Source organism: Myxine glutinosa, chromosome 1 (genome assembly GCF_964187855.1).
Source record: "Myxine glutinosa chromosome 1, kmMyxGlut1.1, whole genome shotgun sequence".
Classification (NCBI taxonomy): Eukaryota; Metazoa; Chordata; class Myxini; order Myxiniformes; family Myxinidae; genus Myxine; species Myxine glutinosa.
The window spans coordinates 193075731-193093264 of NC_136261.1; the positions used below are offsets into that span (position 1 = coordinate 193075731).

The window sequence follows — 17534 nt, forward strand, 5'->3', positions numbered from 1 at the left end:
AACTTTACTCGCTATAGGATTTAATGCATTGTCATATATTTATAACTTTCCTTACACACTCCATAATATGATAATACAGGAAATCATGCACATCTTACCTTAAATAAACCATATCTACCAACCAGCATGACGACACCACCTACCTCTGGATCAAACTGTCACCGATAACGGTTTTTTGCATGCTGCCATATCCTAACAACCACTGATTCCTAGCAACATTGATTTGTAGTATATTTAATTCTTATATTGTGCTGTATTTACATAAAGATGTCATGAATAATATTTTTACTATTCGTATTGTATTTTATTAATTCGATTTGGTGTCTTTTTGTGATATTAAAGAAAACTTGTTTTAATCTGCCAACTGTAGCTCCCTATGCTGGCATACGTCTGACTAGTTGTTGTAATTTATTGACCAGTTCAGAGCTGTGTGTGGTTGCTCTCAGTCCTAATTATTTCACCTGCAACCGTACCATAAAATAGCTTTTTAGGAATGCTGCTGTCTAAGAAAGGCATTCGGACAATATGTAATGGAAAAGCATCTCGTTTGTCAAATAATTTGGTGTGAAATTTATTATTATGGATGTCAATTTGTAATTCTAAAAGGGAAACTGCAGTGGAAGTTTGGTTTTCCTTTTTTAATTTAAGTTCTTTTGGATATACAGTGCGTATCAAAAAAAAGGTAATCCAAATTCAAGGGGTTAATATGCAAAGGTTATTTATTTTGACAATTTACATATGGTATACTAATTAAGAGGAGATCCTCAGCTTTCCATTGAAACCTTCCACGCTTCATTGCTGTCACACATGACCGAGTACATTTTCATTGAAAATGACAAGTTCAAATCGCATTTTTACAAGTTTGGCTAATCGATGCAAGTCAGGATAATTGGTGCAAAATGAACGTCAGATGTAAACTTTTCTCAGGAATGATTGGCCTTTATGCACCCACACCTTCAACATGTCCAACTCCCCTTTCAACACAAAGCTCACAGCGGCGGAGCATGCCCTGAACTGCTCGTCTCACCATAGCCGGGTCATTGCGCAAAGCATCCACTTCATGTCGAATACGGCCCTGCAATTCGTCAAGATCAAGGGGAGGAGTTACGAACACCTTGTTCTTTAAATGTCCCAAAAGGAAATAATCACATGGTGTGACGTCAGGTGATCTTGATGGCCATTCCACTGCATGGTTGAGGGCGATGACTCGGTCTCCAAAGAGTTCCCTCAGTCAATCACGGACAGCGATAAGACGATGTGCTGGGGCGCCGTCTTGGGCCCACCAGAGATATCTGAAGACACCACGAGCCTGTCGCTCAAAGTTCTCCTCCAGCTGCGGTAAAACTTCATCATTGATCATCTGCAGATACCTGTTGCCATTGACATTCCTTTGAAAGAAAAATGGTCCAATCAACTGACCACTTCCACAAAGTCCCAACCAAACAGTCCACTTTTGTCGATTCATGTTGGTGTCAAAATTAAATTCCGGGGGTTGTCCTGTCGGTGCATATTCAAGAACATTATGGGTATTGACCTTGCCGTCCATGGCGAAAGCAGCTTCGTCGCCGATAACGAGATACCGCAGGAAATTGACATCTGCTTCGCAACGTGCTATCAACCATCTGGCAAGCACCCGCCTCCTGGCAAAATCCCCTGGTGTAAGTTGATGCCGGATGTGAATCCGATATGGATGTTGGTGGAGGTCCAGTCTTGTGATTCGGTTGAATGTTGCCAAAGGCAATCCCGCCCCATTTCATCTTGCGCTGGTATTCCTAGGATGCTCCAAAACTTGCTGCCTTATTGCTGCAATGTTCATTTCCGATCACCCAGTGTGCCTCCTACCAGAATTCTCCTTGTTGCGGTTGAGGCTAGTGCCATGCTCTTGGTATTTTCTAACATTCGCCCAGATGGTTTTGGCTGCTGGAGGCTCCAGTTCTGGGAAACGTTCCCTGAACGCATCACGAGTTCGCTGCAAACTTCTAGTTTGGTGAAAGGTTGTAACCACGAAGGTCCGCTGTTCAGTCGCAAGTTGAACCATCTTTTCAATGACTCAGACTGTCTCTAAACCCATCTTAAATACCCATCTTAAACAAAGGATGACGCAACCGACGATTACCAGACCAGCTTAACAACATTTTACATAATCATCTTGGCAGTCGACAAGTAATGCGTCCATTTAAAACTGTCTTGCAGCGATTAGCCAAACTTGTAAAAATGCGATTTGAACTTGTCATTTTCAATGAACATGTACTCGGTCATGTGTGACAGCAATGATGCATGAAAGGCATCAATGGAAAGCTGAGGATCTCCTCATAATTGGTAAACCACATGTAAATTGTCAAACTAAATAACCTTTGCATATTAACCCCTTTAATTCGGATTACCTTTTTTTGATACGCACTGTATATCATCATGAAGCTGTTCAAATACAAATCCATTATTAATTGCCAACAAATCATCAATGAACCTGAAGATGTTTCGTGCAGTTGTTAATTTATTCCTGCACAGGTTCTGGACCCAATCAAACTCGTACATGTGCAGAAACAAATGTGCAAAGGGGCCGGATCTGAACCCATGGGTATGCCCACTGTCTGCTAGAGTATCTTGTGCCAAATGTAAAGAAACTGTTGTTTAGGTGAAATCGAATACTTTCTTTGAGTTTACTTTTTGAAAATCAGTATATCGATTATCCTTTACAGACCAGACCAGTGTGCTCTGTTTTGATATACATTAATGTATACTTTATTACCTCCTGCAAATGCTTTATCTACTGCTCTGTCCAATGCTGTTACTAGCTTGTCATGTGGAATGTTTGTGTACAATGTGGAAAAATCAAAAGTTGAAAGACATTTTGCCTTACCCTTGTTATTAATGTTATGGATACAGTCGATTACCGGTTTGGAATTGTCAATGATCCAGAATTTCTTAATACCAGAATAAAACTTCACTTTTTCATGGTAGTTTTTTAAGCATTTATAGATTCGTTTCATTGCCACTTTTATACTACCAACAACTAAGGTTTCAAACTACATTCTCTACTTGCGACAATGAACCTCATCTTACAAGGGTGTTTGTGCATTTTTGGGATCCAGTAAATGAATGATAATTTATGGTGTTTATCCGGAACTAACTAACTAACTCACACACACGATAAATAAAAGGAGCTCCCTCATTGGATAATGTAGAGATGAGCTGTGTTTTCTTCACCACAATCTGCCACTGTTTGAGTGGCAGTATTAGAGAACTGAACTCTGACATCTGAACACTGCCACACTCAGCTAGCTAAAATAGCTTAAGTTCAATTTGCAAGTATTTTTTGCTATTATTTTTATGTTGAATCCATTAAAAAGTTATTGATGTGTGTATTTTTATTTGTTTGTTCATAGTATAATTTAAGTTAAATGTTCTCAAATATTAAAAGTTCACCATAAAGCTACGACACCAACAACCAACATTTCAGGACTACCAAGTCAAAAATATAATATGCATTAGCATCGAGATAGCATAGCTTTGGTCTTGGCTGCCACAAAGATTTGTTTTTATTGAAGTATTATCCTGGTTCAGACATCATATTGATTGTGCAAGCAGAAATGCTTCAATTTTGTCTAAATTATATTCTCTGTTAATCGGCTTCATGCCTCCGAAAGTCTGTTCCAAGAAGCAGGAGACCACAAAGTATATCGAGCTGGCTGAGAAAATTGTACATCAGCCAGTACCACAATCACAGATGCAACAGAGAATAAAATACACTTCAGAACCTACAGTTGGTGTAATGACTGACATGATTACAAAAACAAATATAATTAAACTATTTTGGGTGGTTAAATATTAAGCAAATTAAATGCCAAATTTAAGATCAATTTAAAGTTTCATTTTTAGAAATTACATTTCAGACTTTATATTATTATTATTTTTTCCCCAAAAAAATTCTTCAAATAAGGCACATACAACATACCATCATTGGCATTTACGAAGGAGGCAAGACGACACAAATCCAGAGAACAGTCTTCAAAATATCCCTTCTGGGCCTCTAAACCTGCTTTGGTCACCAACAGGAAGGCACACCTGCATGAAGGGAATTGAAATTGCAAGTATAATAAATAAAAGTGGTTCACAGTCTGCATAGGCCTACTGATAACAGGTAGTAAGTAGCTGACACTACTCTCAGCAGGGGACTACAACTAAGGCAGAAGTTGCATTCTAAGTTGGAGACAGACAGACCCCGATACCTATACTGAATATAATAATTCACACAAAAGTTTAATACGACAGTATCGTCTCATCCATTTCTAACATGCACTTTTTTTTTCTTCTTTTTTTTGTGAAGAGGGTAGGTAGAAGGAGGAACCAGTGAACTGAGGGAGGACATGGGTGACCAGACGGGTTTGACGAGGAGATTGGTAAAAAGTCAGCTGAAGTGGGCTGGATACGTTATGCGGAAGGAGAAAAATAGAATGGCAAACAAAGTGGATAGGTTGAGGGAGCAGGGCAGGAGGAAGAGGTGGACCACAGTTGAGATGAGGAAGATTGTGTGAGAAGGGATATCAATAAGGTGAGTGTGGTTGGAGAGTGGAGAGAGTTGGCTGAGAACAGAGGAAAGTGGAGGAGTATCGTGGTAAAGGCAGGGTAGAAGCATGGTACCGTTGGATCTCACCTCTTACAAAGGGGAGAGAAGAAGGAGAAGATTTGTCACTTCCCAAGACAATTTTAAATTGAAAATAATCTATGATCTCCAAATCTCAAAGCCATAGACATTTCGGGAACGTTTTAAAGAAACCTTTCAATAGTTGTCTTTTGTCTTTTTCATGACTCGGCCAAAGTAAGCCTGATTGTTTTTTTTAGCAGCTCTGCCGAACTTTCCAACACTTGTCCACTACCCTTACAATATGGTGACCATTTTAGCATACATTAAGGTTAATCGTTATTTTAATACACAAATATATTCTATATTCAATACTCATCTACAATATACATACAATTATAGCACAAGGTAAAACAAAAAAAAAGATAGTTGTCGTGAAAAATGACAAGAGAAAAGAGTTGCTGGTAAAGCAAACCATGACCATTTGATTTCTTTGAAATCAAGCAACAATTACCTGCGACTCAGCTGTAGTTTTGAAGCCAGCTTGAGGGCTTCCTGACAGAAACCCATAGCTTCCAGGTTGTTCCCATGCATGTCTTGAAGAGTCGTGACATGGCAGGTAACCCACAACAACTCGGAAAGCAATGACCACTTCATCATCAAGCTGTCTCCTATACATCAGGCAGTCCACGCAATCCTGACTATCACCACCTCCGAAATCACATGATTCTCAATCCACGATGGCACACAATACTACCCCTTATATTAGTCTGTCCAAGTGTTGCTGTTGGCAATATAAATATTGTTCAATGATAATTAAAACCAAAAAAAAATAAAATAAAAATAAAACAAGGTAGACTTTTTTGTTGTTGTTGATGAAACCCAGTGTGAAGCACGCAAAGGAAACCCACAAGACTGGGAAGGTCTTCTCACCTTGTGGCAAGAATACACTGGCTTTCGGAGTATTTGCATCTGCATCAAGCAAATCAGCAGGCTGGAGACGCAGGTAACAAGGGCCCAGGAGAAGAGAGACGACACCAACCAGAAGACGGTGGGCAGCTACAGCCAGTCCCAATGCAGAACTTTCACCCGTTGGCACTTGCACCATCACACAGACACAAAAATGGAAAAGAAAATTTTAAAAATGATGATCAGGGAAAGCATAATGTCGTGTTTTTGAAGAAACATAAGAGTTCATATTGGGTGATATATGCCCAGTATCTTAATCACAAAATTACTAACTTTCATATCCATGGAGAACCAATGAAAACAATTTGGAATTAAAAGTATAGTTATAAAGGTTTCTGGGTGACTTTTGGAGAACAGAAAAGGTGGAAGGGAAGCAGGGGAGAGTTGATGACATCACAACATATTTTATAACTGCAATAACCTGAGTACCAGTTCACTGGTAATTCCCTGTTTGTCGTTAAAAAGGCGGCAAAAAGGGTTGGCGTCAGGAAGGGCATCCGGCCGTAAAACATTGCTTCAAAAAGGGGACCAAAAAACAACAACCATGGTTCCCGAAAAAGGCCAACCCCCACTTTGCGGGGAAAAATGGCCTCTAAAGGTAGTTATAATAACCTCAGATGAAGAATTTGCTTTAGCCACCGCGATAAAGCAGGGATAATTTTTCCAATACCACAGATCCAAATGCAAATAGTCATTGTGTTTTATTGAATACTCGACACTTTAATGCAAATAGACAAGACTGGATTATGAACAATACCTTAACATACTCCTAGTTTTTGTTCCAAAATTCACTTATTTGATCATACAATTAAGGGAGTACTTTTGTAGTTATATATATTAAAAAAAAAAACCCTGATAAGCCTACAATACAAGTTTGTCTACAATACAAGTTTGTAAACAACCACGCGAGAGTATTTGTAGGCACCTTGCTGGAGGAGTGACTGACGATTAAGAGTGTCAAGCCGAGAAGGTGGCAGCTGGAGGTAGAAAGAAGCCAACATCCAAGCTTTGGCCTTGAGCACATAGCAGGCCTTTGAAGGTCGGTGAAGACTAAGCTCAGCAAGCAATTGCTGCAGGCACTGGCAACCAAGTTCCATCTGACATACAAACAAGTTCCATATGACATACCCTGTGAGCAGTCTCCACGACTCGTCAAACATGCATGCCTCACCTCAAGCATTGTTTCAAAATAATATAATCTTTTGCAGATCGGCACTCAGTCGAGAGCATACTTCCGCCAGGTGAACAGTTTATGTTTTGTATCCTCGAGCAGACCAGAAAATCACAATACAGAATCACATTTAATCAAAATCATCCTTCCACAGCTTTTTGAGATATCCTGCTTTGTATAGTTTTCGGCCCTATCTCCGAATGGTGAAGAATCACTTTAAAATTCTACTAGCCAGATCCGAATCCGGATATTCAACAAAATCTAATCATTTTGTCCTCGTCACATATGCAACCTCTCTGCCAAATTTCGTCTGAATCCGTCCACAACGTTTTGAGATATCTTGTTCACAAACGGACAAACGTACAGATAGACAGAGGTGAACACATACCCTCCATCCACCTTTGGTGGCGGAGGTAATAATAGACACCAGCTTATATTTTGTACTGTGCATCTATCCGGATCCCAGTTCCACTCCAGTCGGGTATTGTATAATATTACAACAAGAAAAAGAGCAATCAGAGATTGCAAACCCTCGCCAGGATGTATTTTCAGTGGTTTTTAAGGCTTTAGTGTTAAAACAAATATGGCGGCCGAACCACGTGACCGATGACGTAATCATTATTTTTTTCCTAAACGAATTTATTCCTGGATTATGCTCAAGAAATTTCATCTTGATCAGATGGTTTTGTAATTGTCGAATTATGACATCATAATGGAGGCACCGATGACATCATCAATAACATATTTTATTCCCCATGGAGAGTTCTTTACAATGAGCCATGTCTCAATTTTTTCTATTTAGTGCTTTTGGAGATAGAGGTGCAAAGTTTTTTGGTTTTTCCAAGATGGCGGCCGAACCACGTGACATATGACGTCATAATTTTCATTCAAAAATTATACAGGTGGAGTTGCACCTATGGTGAAAATTTCCTGTCAATCGGACCAAGGGTTGCAGAGAAAATCATATTTATTCTGTGCGGACAAAGACAGACAAACGGACTCAAATGCAACTCTCCGCTGGCGAGAGTAATGAAAAATAAATAAATAAAGCAGTGCAGCAATAACAGCCATTCATAAAAATTTTGGGCTGTGCAGTGAAAGGTATAAGGTGGAAAAAAAAAAAAAAAATAATAATAATAATAATAATCTATATATATAAAGTAGAGTTGGCCTCTATCTATGATCTCTAAGATCTCGAGAACCCGTGGACGGATTTGCGAGCGGAAAGTACTGTTCGACTCGGGATGGTCCCAGGAATGTCACGGAGACATAAACATTTAAAAAATTTCGGGTTTTAAAATTAGCGTATTATTAGCACTAGCAGAAGAGAGAGGGATTCGAAGGGAGGGAGCGCAGCGCTTCTAGCGCTTCTGACTACAGCACACCTTAAAATTAAAAAAACTTCGGGTTTTAAAATTAGTGTGTTACGCGTAATTAGCGCTAGCAGAAGAGGGAGGGAATCTAAGGGAGGGAGCGCAGTGCTCCCTCCAGCGCTTCTGTTAGCGTAATTAGCGTATTTCGGAACGTTAATTTTTCAACTTCATTATTCGGAATCAGTACGTCCCAGAGAACCTTCGTAACGTTAATTTTTCAACTTCATCCGATTGACATGGGACCAACGGCATGTGACAAAGAGTGAAACATACAGGCTACATTTATTTGACGACAATGAGTTCCGACTTCCGACCTCGGTGGGATGACAGGCTGAGTCAACCCCCCTGGTGTGAAGGGGGAGGAGGAGGGGAGGGGGAAGAGAAGGGGAGGGGAACGAGGGGGAAGGGGATGGGAGGGGGGAGGGGGGAAGGGGATGGGAGGGGGGAGGGGGAGGGGGAAGGGGGAGGGGGAGGGGGAAGTGGGAGGGGGGGGAGGGGAAAGGGGGGGGAGGGGGAGGGGAGGGGCCCTTCTTCCCCTGGGCACCCCCGCACCCTTCCCTCCCCCCTTCCCCTCCCCCCCTCCCCCCCCATTCCCCTCCCCTCCTCTTCCCCCTCCCCTCCTCCTCCCCCGCTTCCCCCTCCCCCCTCCCCCCCGTTCCCCTCCCCTCCTCTTCCCCCTCCCCTCCTCCTCCCACTCCCGTGCAAAGCCGGGTACCTCTGCTAGTCTATCTATAATTCCAGTAATCTCTGTTTGTACGTTTGTACGTTTGTACGTTTGTACGTTTGTACGTTTGTACGTTTGTTTGTCTGTGACCGCTGTTTCTCGACAACCATGGGTCCGATATACTTTTAACTTGCCAGGTATATTGCTGGGGACCCGAGGATGTGCCTTTTCAAGGTTTCATATTAATCGGACAATTACTTACCGAGCTATGTCCAAAAAACGATTCAACCAATCAGAGAGCAGCGAACTATCGCGTGTGCCGAACGTGGCGGACACACTCTGCCTCGGATGGCACATTTGAGAGCGTATTCATTTATTTCACGTTTGCAAACTATGTTGGCGTTAAACTATGTTTTAAAACTAATAAAAACGAATTTGCGATTCATTCGCTTTCCTGCGCGTTTGTGCACGCGATGGCGATTTCTTTACCAAACTCCGGAAGCCGTTCGCTTTGGACCAAACCATTTCATGTAAATAGAGGGGGGGATATAATTTTAGATATAGATATAGTACGGGCAATGCCCTAGTAATAATAATAATCATCATCATCATCATCATCATCATCATCATCATCATCATCATCATCACTGGAGGAGGTGGATCAGACTCGGCAACGGTTGCTAGAGTGAGATGTGCATGGAAGAAGTTTCGGGAACTGAGTGGCGTGCTGATGAGGAGGGGAATGTCGTTGAAGCTGAAGGGAAAGGTGTATGCTGCATGTGTGAGAAGTGTTATGATTTATGGGAGCGAGACGTGGGTAATGAACGTAGAGCAGCAACGAAGGCTGGAAAGGGTGGAAAAGCGAATGGTTCAGTGGATGTGCGGAGTGTCGCTGAGAGAGAGGAAGACAAATGATGAATTGCGAAAGATGATGGGAATAGAGCCTGTGATTGATGCTGTGAAAAGGAACAGGTTGAGATGGTTTGGTCATGTGTTGAGGAAGGATGAAAGTGACTGGTTGAGAAGAGTGATGGAAATGAATGTAGAAGGAAGTAGAGGACGGGGAAGACCGAGAAAGACTTGGCTAAAGACAGTGGAAGAAGACATGCGGGCAGGGCAAGGGGGTTAACAAGGAGAGATGCAGAAAATAGGGCAAAATGGAGAAGATTGTCATAGGGACCGCAAGGCTAACCCCCGCTCTTGCAGGGAAAATGGCCTTAAAATGCATGTTGTGTTGTTGTATCACTGGGGGGTGGCTTCAAAATCTTGCTTCAAGAAAACCTGCAGAGTCAATTTATATTTGTCTTTTTGATTCATTTGATCTTGTGTGAACTGTCTCATATTTTTCCAAGGTTCATTATAAATAACAGGTGCTGCAAAGAAGGGGCTCAACCTTGAGCAATTCGTCACGTTCACATGCGAGAAGCCTTTGTGCAACCCTTGGAGTTCTGACGATGAAGGTGGACTCAAATCAGTGAGTGGGCTGAATGGTGTTGAATATTCTCACAATAACCACATACTAAGCAAGATAATAATAAAAAGCTAATACAACAAGCAATGTAGAAACTTCAGAATTTGGAAAGTCAGGGGTTAAGGTGGGAGAGTGTAAGTGTAAAAGTGGCAATGATTGTTGCAAGATGATAAATGAATGCCTAGACATAATGCTGGGGGGGGGGGGGGGGGGGGGGGGGGGGGGGGAAGAAAAAAAAATTGTATGCCAGATTCGAATTGTATGACAGACTCAATGTAAAGTTCATTTATTTCTGAACAAAGTGCTGGGTATTTACCACTGATAAACATAAATAATAAATAAAAGATGTCTCTTAACCTTAGGGCTGGCAGAATGGCCTTGAGGTACACACACTCCTCTAAACTGTCTCGCATGGGATTGAATCCCTACTCAGCTATAAGCTGTCATTCCTGTGTTTCACAGGCAGGACGATTCATCAACGTGTGTGCCATACCTCAAATGGACGATAAACTGAGCGTCCCATCGGCCAGACAAGTTGGTGGACATTAAAGAAGAGTAGGTGAGTTATCACTGGCACCATGAACAAATTCCAAATTCCTACCCTAACTACTGCTGGGAAGGCATTGCAAACCACCCAGCCAACAAACTGCTAGCACTGATGCCCACACATCAAATCAAAGCAATTCTTAACCTTAATCTCTTATTTATATATTCTGGATTTTAATATCTCTTGTATTCACTGCAAAAAGTACACCGACTAGCTTTAAACAAGGAAAACGGGGAATAAAAACATGCAATTTACAATATATCAAATATTCAATGCAGTAGTAGAAAAAAAAATAAACAAAAAAATTAACTAGAGTTCATAGAACACCTTAACCCATGCATGGTTCAAGTGTACAATTCAATCGAGATTAAAGATTTTAAAGGTCAGAGGAAAACAAATTCCAGAAGTTTCCTGCTGTGGATCCCAGTGTCTTGCACACCACCTTATTTAACATGTTATATTTGTTCATCAGCCTCTTTTTTGTGTCATTTTTGACATCCTTAAAAAACTTTGTCATAAAATTTCTAATAAAGTTTCCTGTTTGGAATAATTTTCAATTTTGTTTGACTTCTGCACAGGTACAAAGTACTGTACTGCTAAACTAGAGGTTTGTTTTCCAATTTGTGTTTAAAATACAACATTCAATTGAAATAAAGTTGTTCTTCAATCATAAACTGATGCTTGTAGACAGACATATAGACAAAGACAGAAGTGAACCAACAGCGTAGGTTGCGTGGGGTAATAAAGAACTAGGTGAATGTACTTTAACAGTTCAGAGTAAGGTTTTTATACTGTACATCATTTAAATAAAGACCTATCCTGGCAAGTAAATATAATAGCCTCTCACTGACAGACCGATTAAAAGACCCTCTCCTGACCCCTGGGAAATGGGTGAGGCCAAGTGCCTCCATTCACAATTATACAAAGCAATGTTGTGTGAAGGAAGATCAGATTGCAAAAAGAAAGTTTATTTGACCAGGAAGGTCAGCGAGGGGTATGTCACTTCCAGGATATTGTTACCGAATGGCTGAGAATGTTTTGGCGCAAAGCGTACCTGTCCAGTAGAAAGCAACCAATAGCTTTGGGTCAACCTGAGGGTCTCTTGCAGTAACGTGAGATCCTCACCAGCTTCTGTAGCAAGCTGCAGCTCAGCTTCTGCTTTATCCACAAACAGCTTTGAAAAAAAAAAAAAAAAAAGTGAATAGATTTAAAAAATAAACGAACTGCCACTTTACAACTGCTGGCAGTGATGACCGGTTTCCTCCGCCTTCCCGCTTTCATACAACCCCGCTTTGATAAAAACCCCACTTTCAATGGACATGCTTTGATACAACCCCCCTTGGATAATATAGCAATAACTAACGGCACTCAGGAGAATGCATCCCTCCACCATGCTGAATGGTGTACATTTTGCATCCTCCCGATAGGCTGGATATCGATCCAAACCTGAACTAAAATCGAATTGGCACGTACTTGTCACCTAACCAACATATCCACAAAGTTTTGTCACAATCTGTTATCAAGTTGAGACATCGAGCTATATATCGGTTTTGGCCCCATCTCTCAATGGTGAAGAATTATTTTTTAAAAATTACATCTCATCTGGATCCAGATCTTCACAAAAATCTAATCGATTCATGCTTGTCTTCACCCAAATTCACCCAATCTGTGTATCACATTTCATCCGAATCCATCCATAACTTTGAGATATCCTGCTCACAGACAAACATGAAAACATAACCTCCGTCCACCTTTGGTTGAGATATAAATACAGTAAGTAACCAATTTACATTGTTGATTTGTGTCATCTGGATAGAACGTCGTTAACAAATCATGTGACAAATGTCGATTTAGGTCGTGCTAGTTCTATATAACGCCGTTCAAAAAATTGAACTGAACTGGTGTGCCTTGCGATTTTTAATTTTTTTAATACAGCATGCCGTTTGCCGGTGTGGAAGCAACATCGCGTCACCCGCTAGTGGAGGAGTGACAACATGGCAAGCAGTCAGTGGATGGCGTGTCACTTTATCTTCCAGCTTCATGCATTTCGCCGAGGTGAAGTGTACTTGAAAAGTCTTACATGTACTGTACTTAAGTGAAAGTTGAATAAAGTTAGGCTGCAGACCATTTTTCCCTGGCAACGTATCTCTCCATTACAACAATACATATATGAGGAAATTGTATCCGACTAACGTGGTTTCATACAACGTCGCAGATGTGTCACATTCACAATGTAAATCGGTGACTTGCTGGAAAGAAAATAGCTCTTCAACAGTGGCAAACTATATATACGAGTAAAATATCAAGACTGATCAAAAATTGGTAAAATTTCCAGAAGATAAAAATGTGACAAGGAATATAAGAGAAGATGCCACAGAACAACAAAGGGGATGTCTATAAATTCTGTGCACAAACATCTTTAACAATCGCCTACATTTAGACAAAGTACTACAGCCTTTGATAGGCATCTTATATCTTGCAATTTGGACAAAGCAAGCCTACCTGTGCATAGCTGGGAACCTGCAATTCAAGTAGCAGAGTTGCAGCCTGACAGTTAGCCATTACAGAAGTCTGCAAATTTCCCATTACTTCAGCAAGCCGCTCAACCAGCTGGCAGGCCCGCAATGCATGCAAAGGCTGAGGAAGTGCAGGCAAATAAAGGATTAGATGATCAAACAAGTGGGGAAGAATAGATGTTATTTTGAATGAACATTGCTTACCTACCTTGCCAATGAGACGGAAAAGCTGAGCCAGGATTTGCAGGGAAAGCAGTGTCGTGGAGGGGCAGTAAAGAGTTTTCAGTTCTATCACAGATAGTACATCTCTCCACAGCTCAAGAGCCAAATCCAGGTTTTCAGCCTCTAGAGGACAAGAAAGTTAGATTACAAGAATTGAATTCCTTCCGTGCCATATACAGGCCCATAAGGTGAGTGGATGTTTCTTTCAAGAAATTTAGGTTTTTCTAAGCCATAGGCTATGCTCAGCATGAAAAAGTAGTTTCACATTCGAGATTTCATTTCATTGGGGTCCACCTTTGGCAATGAAAATTTCGCAAGCTATTGAGCGGCATTCTCCAGTGCACACAACCAATCAGAAGCCTTCAAATCGCCCACAGATGAATACGTGATGGTATTTTTGCCTGCTCGTTAGAGGATGGTGACTTCCATGGGAGTCATGTGTCAGGCAAAATTAAGATGTTTGACCCATTTATGCAGCAAACCACCAGTAATTTGGTGCCGTTCAAAGAGAATAGTTGGGCACGAGTGAAAGAGTATGCTTTGAAGTGGTCCAGACGAGATGATGCTGAAGGAAATGTTGGCAACAGCGCGCAACTTCAACGAGAAGGGAAGAAAATATCTGGAAGAAGCCAAACTAAAAAGCTGCTGTTTATGTTCGTCATCGTTCTCCTTATTGATCAATGTACTTTCCGTACACATGTGGTAGCTGGGTGTCTACATGTATAAATACAAGATACACAAGTCTATCGTAAATACCTACTGCTTGTTCAACAGAGATCCGTGGGGTTAATGGAGTTTCATTATAAACAGTTCCGACAACAATGTAGTTACCAGGTTGGTGTTTGAACTAAATTTTTGAGACTCGTCAATGATTCAGGTGAATTTCCACACTGATCATATGACTAATTGTTAAGAAATCCTTTAACACAAAAAACAGATCCATGTTGAATGGAGAGAACGTAAGCTTGTGTATCACACTCCTGCCGGTAGGTAGATATGAAGGTAGGTAGGTCGGTCGACAATAGCCTGGGAATTCAAAACTGCATGGCAGTAACAACAACAAAAAAAATCCTGACTTCTACATCCAAGCACGGAGTACTTACAGGTGTTTTTATGCCCCCACCGAAATCGCCAAAGGCATTATGTTTTTGGGTTATCTGTCCGTCTGTCTGTGTCTGTGCGTCCGTCCATCCGTGATATGTTTTCATTGGCGTGATAAGTTAATGGCTGAAGGGATCCAAGCCAAACTTGGTACAAGTATGTATAATGATGCAAAGATTAACTGATTTGATTTTGGGGTCGAAGGTCAGAGATTATAACAGGTAAAAATTATTTTACTGCACTAACTTGTAAACCAGTGATGGGATTTTGACCAAACTTAACAAGTATATATTATGCTGCAAAGATGAACCGTTTAGATTTCGGCATCAATAGGTCAAAGGTCAGAGCTCATGTCAGGTAAAAATGTGATACTTGAGACCAGTTAAAGGGATCTCAATCAAATTTGGTGCAGCCAAATTTATGTATAATATAGTCATCATGTGGGCAGAGGCATATTGGTCGATGTTGCGACGTTGAGGAGTGCCACCCATTCTACTTCTAACATACATGGCAAGTGAATAATCATCAGGCATTGTAATCAAAGCTACTACTGTATATGGATAGCACGGATAAAATTGGCTCACGGATATCATTTGACCTGCTACAGGAAATTCACGGATAGTCAGAAAGTCTAGAGGGCCACAGAATGCTGTCAGGAGGTTGAAAGGCAACTTAAAGCAGAACCAGAAACTGGAAAGCTACAAAATCCTGGTATTTCATCCCTTCCAAAGAGACTCGCATAATATCTAGCTGCAGCTGCTTTTGGGAAGAGGTCTATTTCAAGGCATGATATGCTGCTTAATGTTTGCATCATTTGTAAGAGAGAAGTAAAAATGGCAAACTTTAGACCAGACAAGTTTGCACAAGCAGAGACAATTGATGCAGGTAAGCTGGTCCTTAAACTTGACTTTAGCAATACTGCCCCAGCAAATGTGATGGAGCCTTTGTCAGATTTTTTTTCTTTCTTTTTTTTGTATACAGAATCGAGGCTCATGAAAGAGCTAACATTTATCACACACAAAAAAAAAAAATCAAACAGTCAAACAAAATATATAAAAAGAGGGAGCAGGAGACAAGATAGGGAGAGAAGAGGAAGCACACAAACAACATTTGAGAGCAGGGACATCGGGAGATGTGTGGGAGGGAGACGGCTTGGGGGGAGGAGGCGTGGGAAGGGGGAGGGGGGTGGGAGAAGTATAAAACACAAGTACACCAAGGACTTCCAGGAAAGAAGTTGGTATTTCAAAAAAGTGGATTTGGGGTGAAATTAGCGGGGGTAGAAAAGATCAAGGTTTTGGATGGGGGAAGATAAGAGATGGTGGAGAACAGCTGTTTTAAAGACCTGGAGGGAGGAGTGGGATTGAAGAGAGTGAGGGAGTTTGTTCCAGAGGCAGGAGAAAAGAGGAATGAAGGAGTGAAGGTGAGCAGAGAGTCTTGATTTTGGCAGTTTAACCATAAGAGGGTTGCAGGCAGATCTTGTGCCACCTGTAGGAATATTTGGGGGACAGAGCCCAGAGAGAGCTGGGGGAGCAAGGCCGGAGAGGAGTCGGTAGAAGATGGAAAGACCACCAACCTGCCTGCGGTGAGTAAGTGAAAGGCCCTCGGAGATAGCTTCATCGCGGGAGATTCCAATGATTCTGCACGCTTTCGTTTCAACAGCGTGAAGACAAGCTAGGTGTGAGGCAGGAGCACCAGCCCAGAGGGGAGAGCAGTACTCCATTGAGCTGCGGATGAAAGCCTTGTATGTGGTGAGGAGCTCAGGTGTACCAAGGAAGGACTTCGCACGACGGAGGATGCCCAATCGTCGACTGGCTTTGGAGGCCAGCTTGGAAATGTGGTTTTCCCAAGAAAGATCATGGCAGATAGTGAGACCCAAAAGCTTGAGTGACAGAACTTCTTGGAGAGGATTATTCAGAAAGTGGATGCGAGGGTTGTCCAGTCGGTCTTTTCGGAGAGACATCGTAAGAGTGTGAGATGTGTCAGGATTGAAAGACATGTTCCACTTGTTTGCCCAGTCTTTGATTTTGTCCAGGTCTGCAGAGAGTGAGGAGGCTGCAGACTGCCGACCTGAGGGATGAGGAATGGAGCGGCAGAGAGTGGAATCATCAGCAAAGAGATAGAGAGGATTTTCAAGAGAGTCAGAGAGATCATTGATGAAGACCAGAAAAAGCACAGGGCCCAGAAAACTGCCTTGGGGAACTCCAGCCGAAACAGGAAGAGGAGATGAGAGAAACCCATTCAGGGCCACACGCTGACTGCGACTAGAGAGGAAGTCCACCAGCCATGCATGGAGATTTCCATGGATACCAAAGGAGGAGAGTTTGGTGAGCAGAGCGGGGTGCCAGACCGTATCGAAGGCACGTGATATGTCAAGGGAGACATCTCTAATTTCCTGTTTGGCATCGAGGACCTCCATCCATTGTTGAGACAGCAGAGGCAGCATGTCTAGAGTAGAGTGACCTGGTCTGAAACCAAATTGATGATCAGAGATCAAGCCATTGGAGAAGAGGAAAGATTTCATATCCAAAGCAATGATGGATTCCATGACTTTGCTGATAATTGGGAGAAGGCTGATTGGTCTGTAGTTGCAAGGATCTGTTTTTGCACCTTTTTGTGTAAAACAGTGATGTTGGCTGATTTCCAAGCAGATGGCAGATGACCTTGAACAAAAGAGGGTGAAGAGAACAGAGAGAGGGAGTGAAAGAGCGGAAGAACAGGATTTTAGGACCCGTGGGCTGATGCCGTCAGGTCCAGTTGCAGAATCAGAGTCGAGGGTTGACAACCAGATCAGAGTCGACAATCAGATCAATCAATCAGAGATCAGAGTCAGAGTCAGATCAGAGTTGACAATCAGAGTCGAGGGTCGAGGGTCGAGGGATTGACAGAAACTTTTCCACCTTGTCAGGAGGAAAGGCCAC

General features: G+C 41.9%; 1 protein-coding gene across 3 annotated transcripts in view; it reads right to left on the reverse strand.

The window, feature by feature from the left end:
• ESPL1 (extra spindle pole bodies like 1, separase) overlaps positions 1 to 17534 on the reverse strand; it is a 156761-nt gene that overhangs the window by 68261 nt on the left and 70966 nt on the right. For all 3 annotated transcript variants that reach the window (XM_068124426.2, XM_068124435.2, XM_078781758.1), the window contains 7 exons: positions 13502 to 13638; positions 13280 to 13414; positions 11832 to 11951; positions 6477 to 6648; positions 5516 to 5680; positions 5097 to 5253; positions 3956 to 4065 (listed from right to left, as the gene is read on the reverse strand). In XM_068124426.2, coding sequence (XP_067980527.2) covers positions 3956 to 4065; positions 5097 to 5253; positions 5516 to 5680; positions 6477 to 6648; positions 11832 to 11951; positions 13280 to 13414; positions 13502 to 13638 — 996 coding nt within the window. The remainder of the gene's footprint in view (positions 1 to 3955; positions 4066 to 5096; positions 5254 to 5515; positions 5681 to 6476; positions 6649 to 11831; positions 11952 to 13279; positions 13415 to 13501; positions 13639 to 17534) is intronic.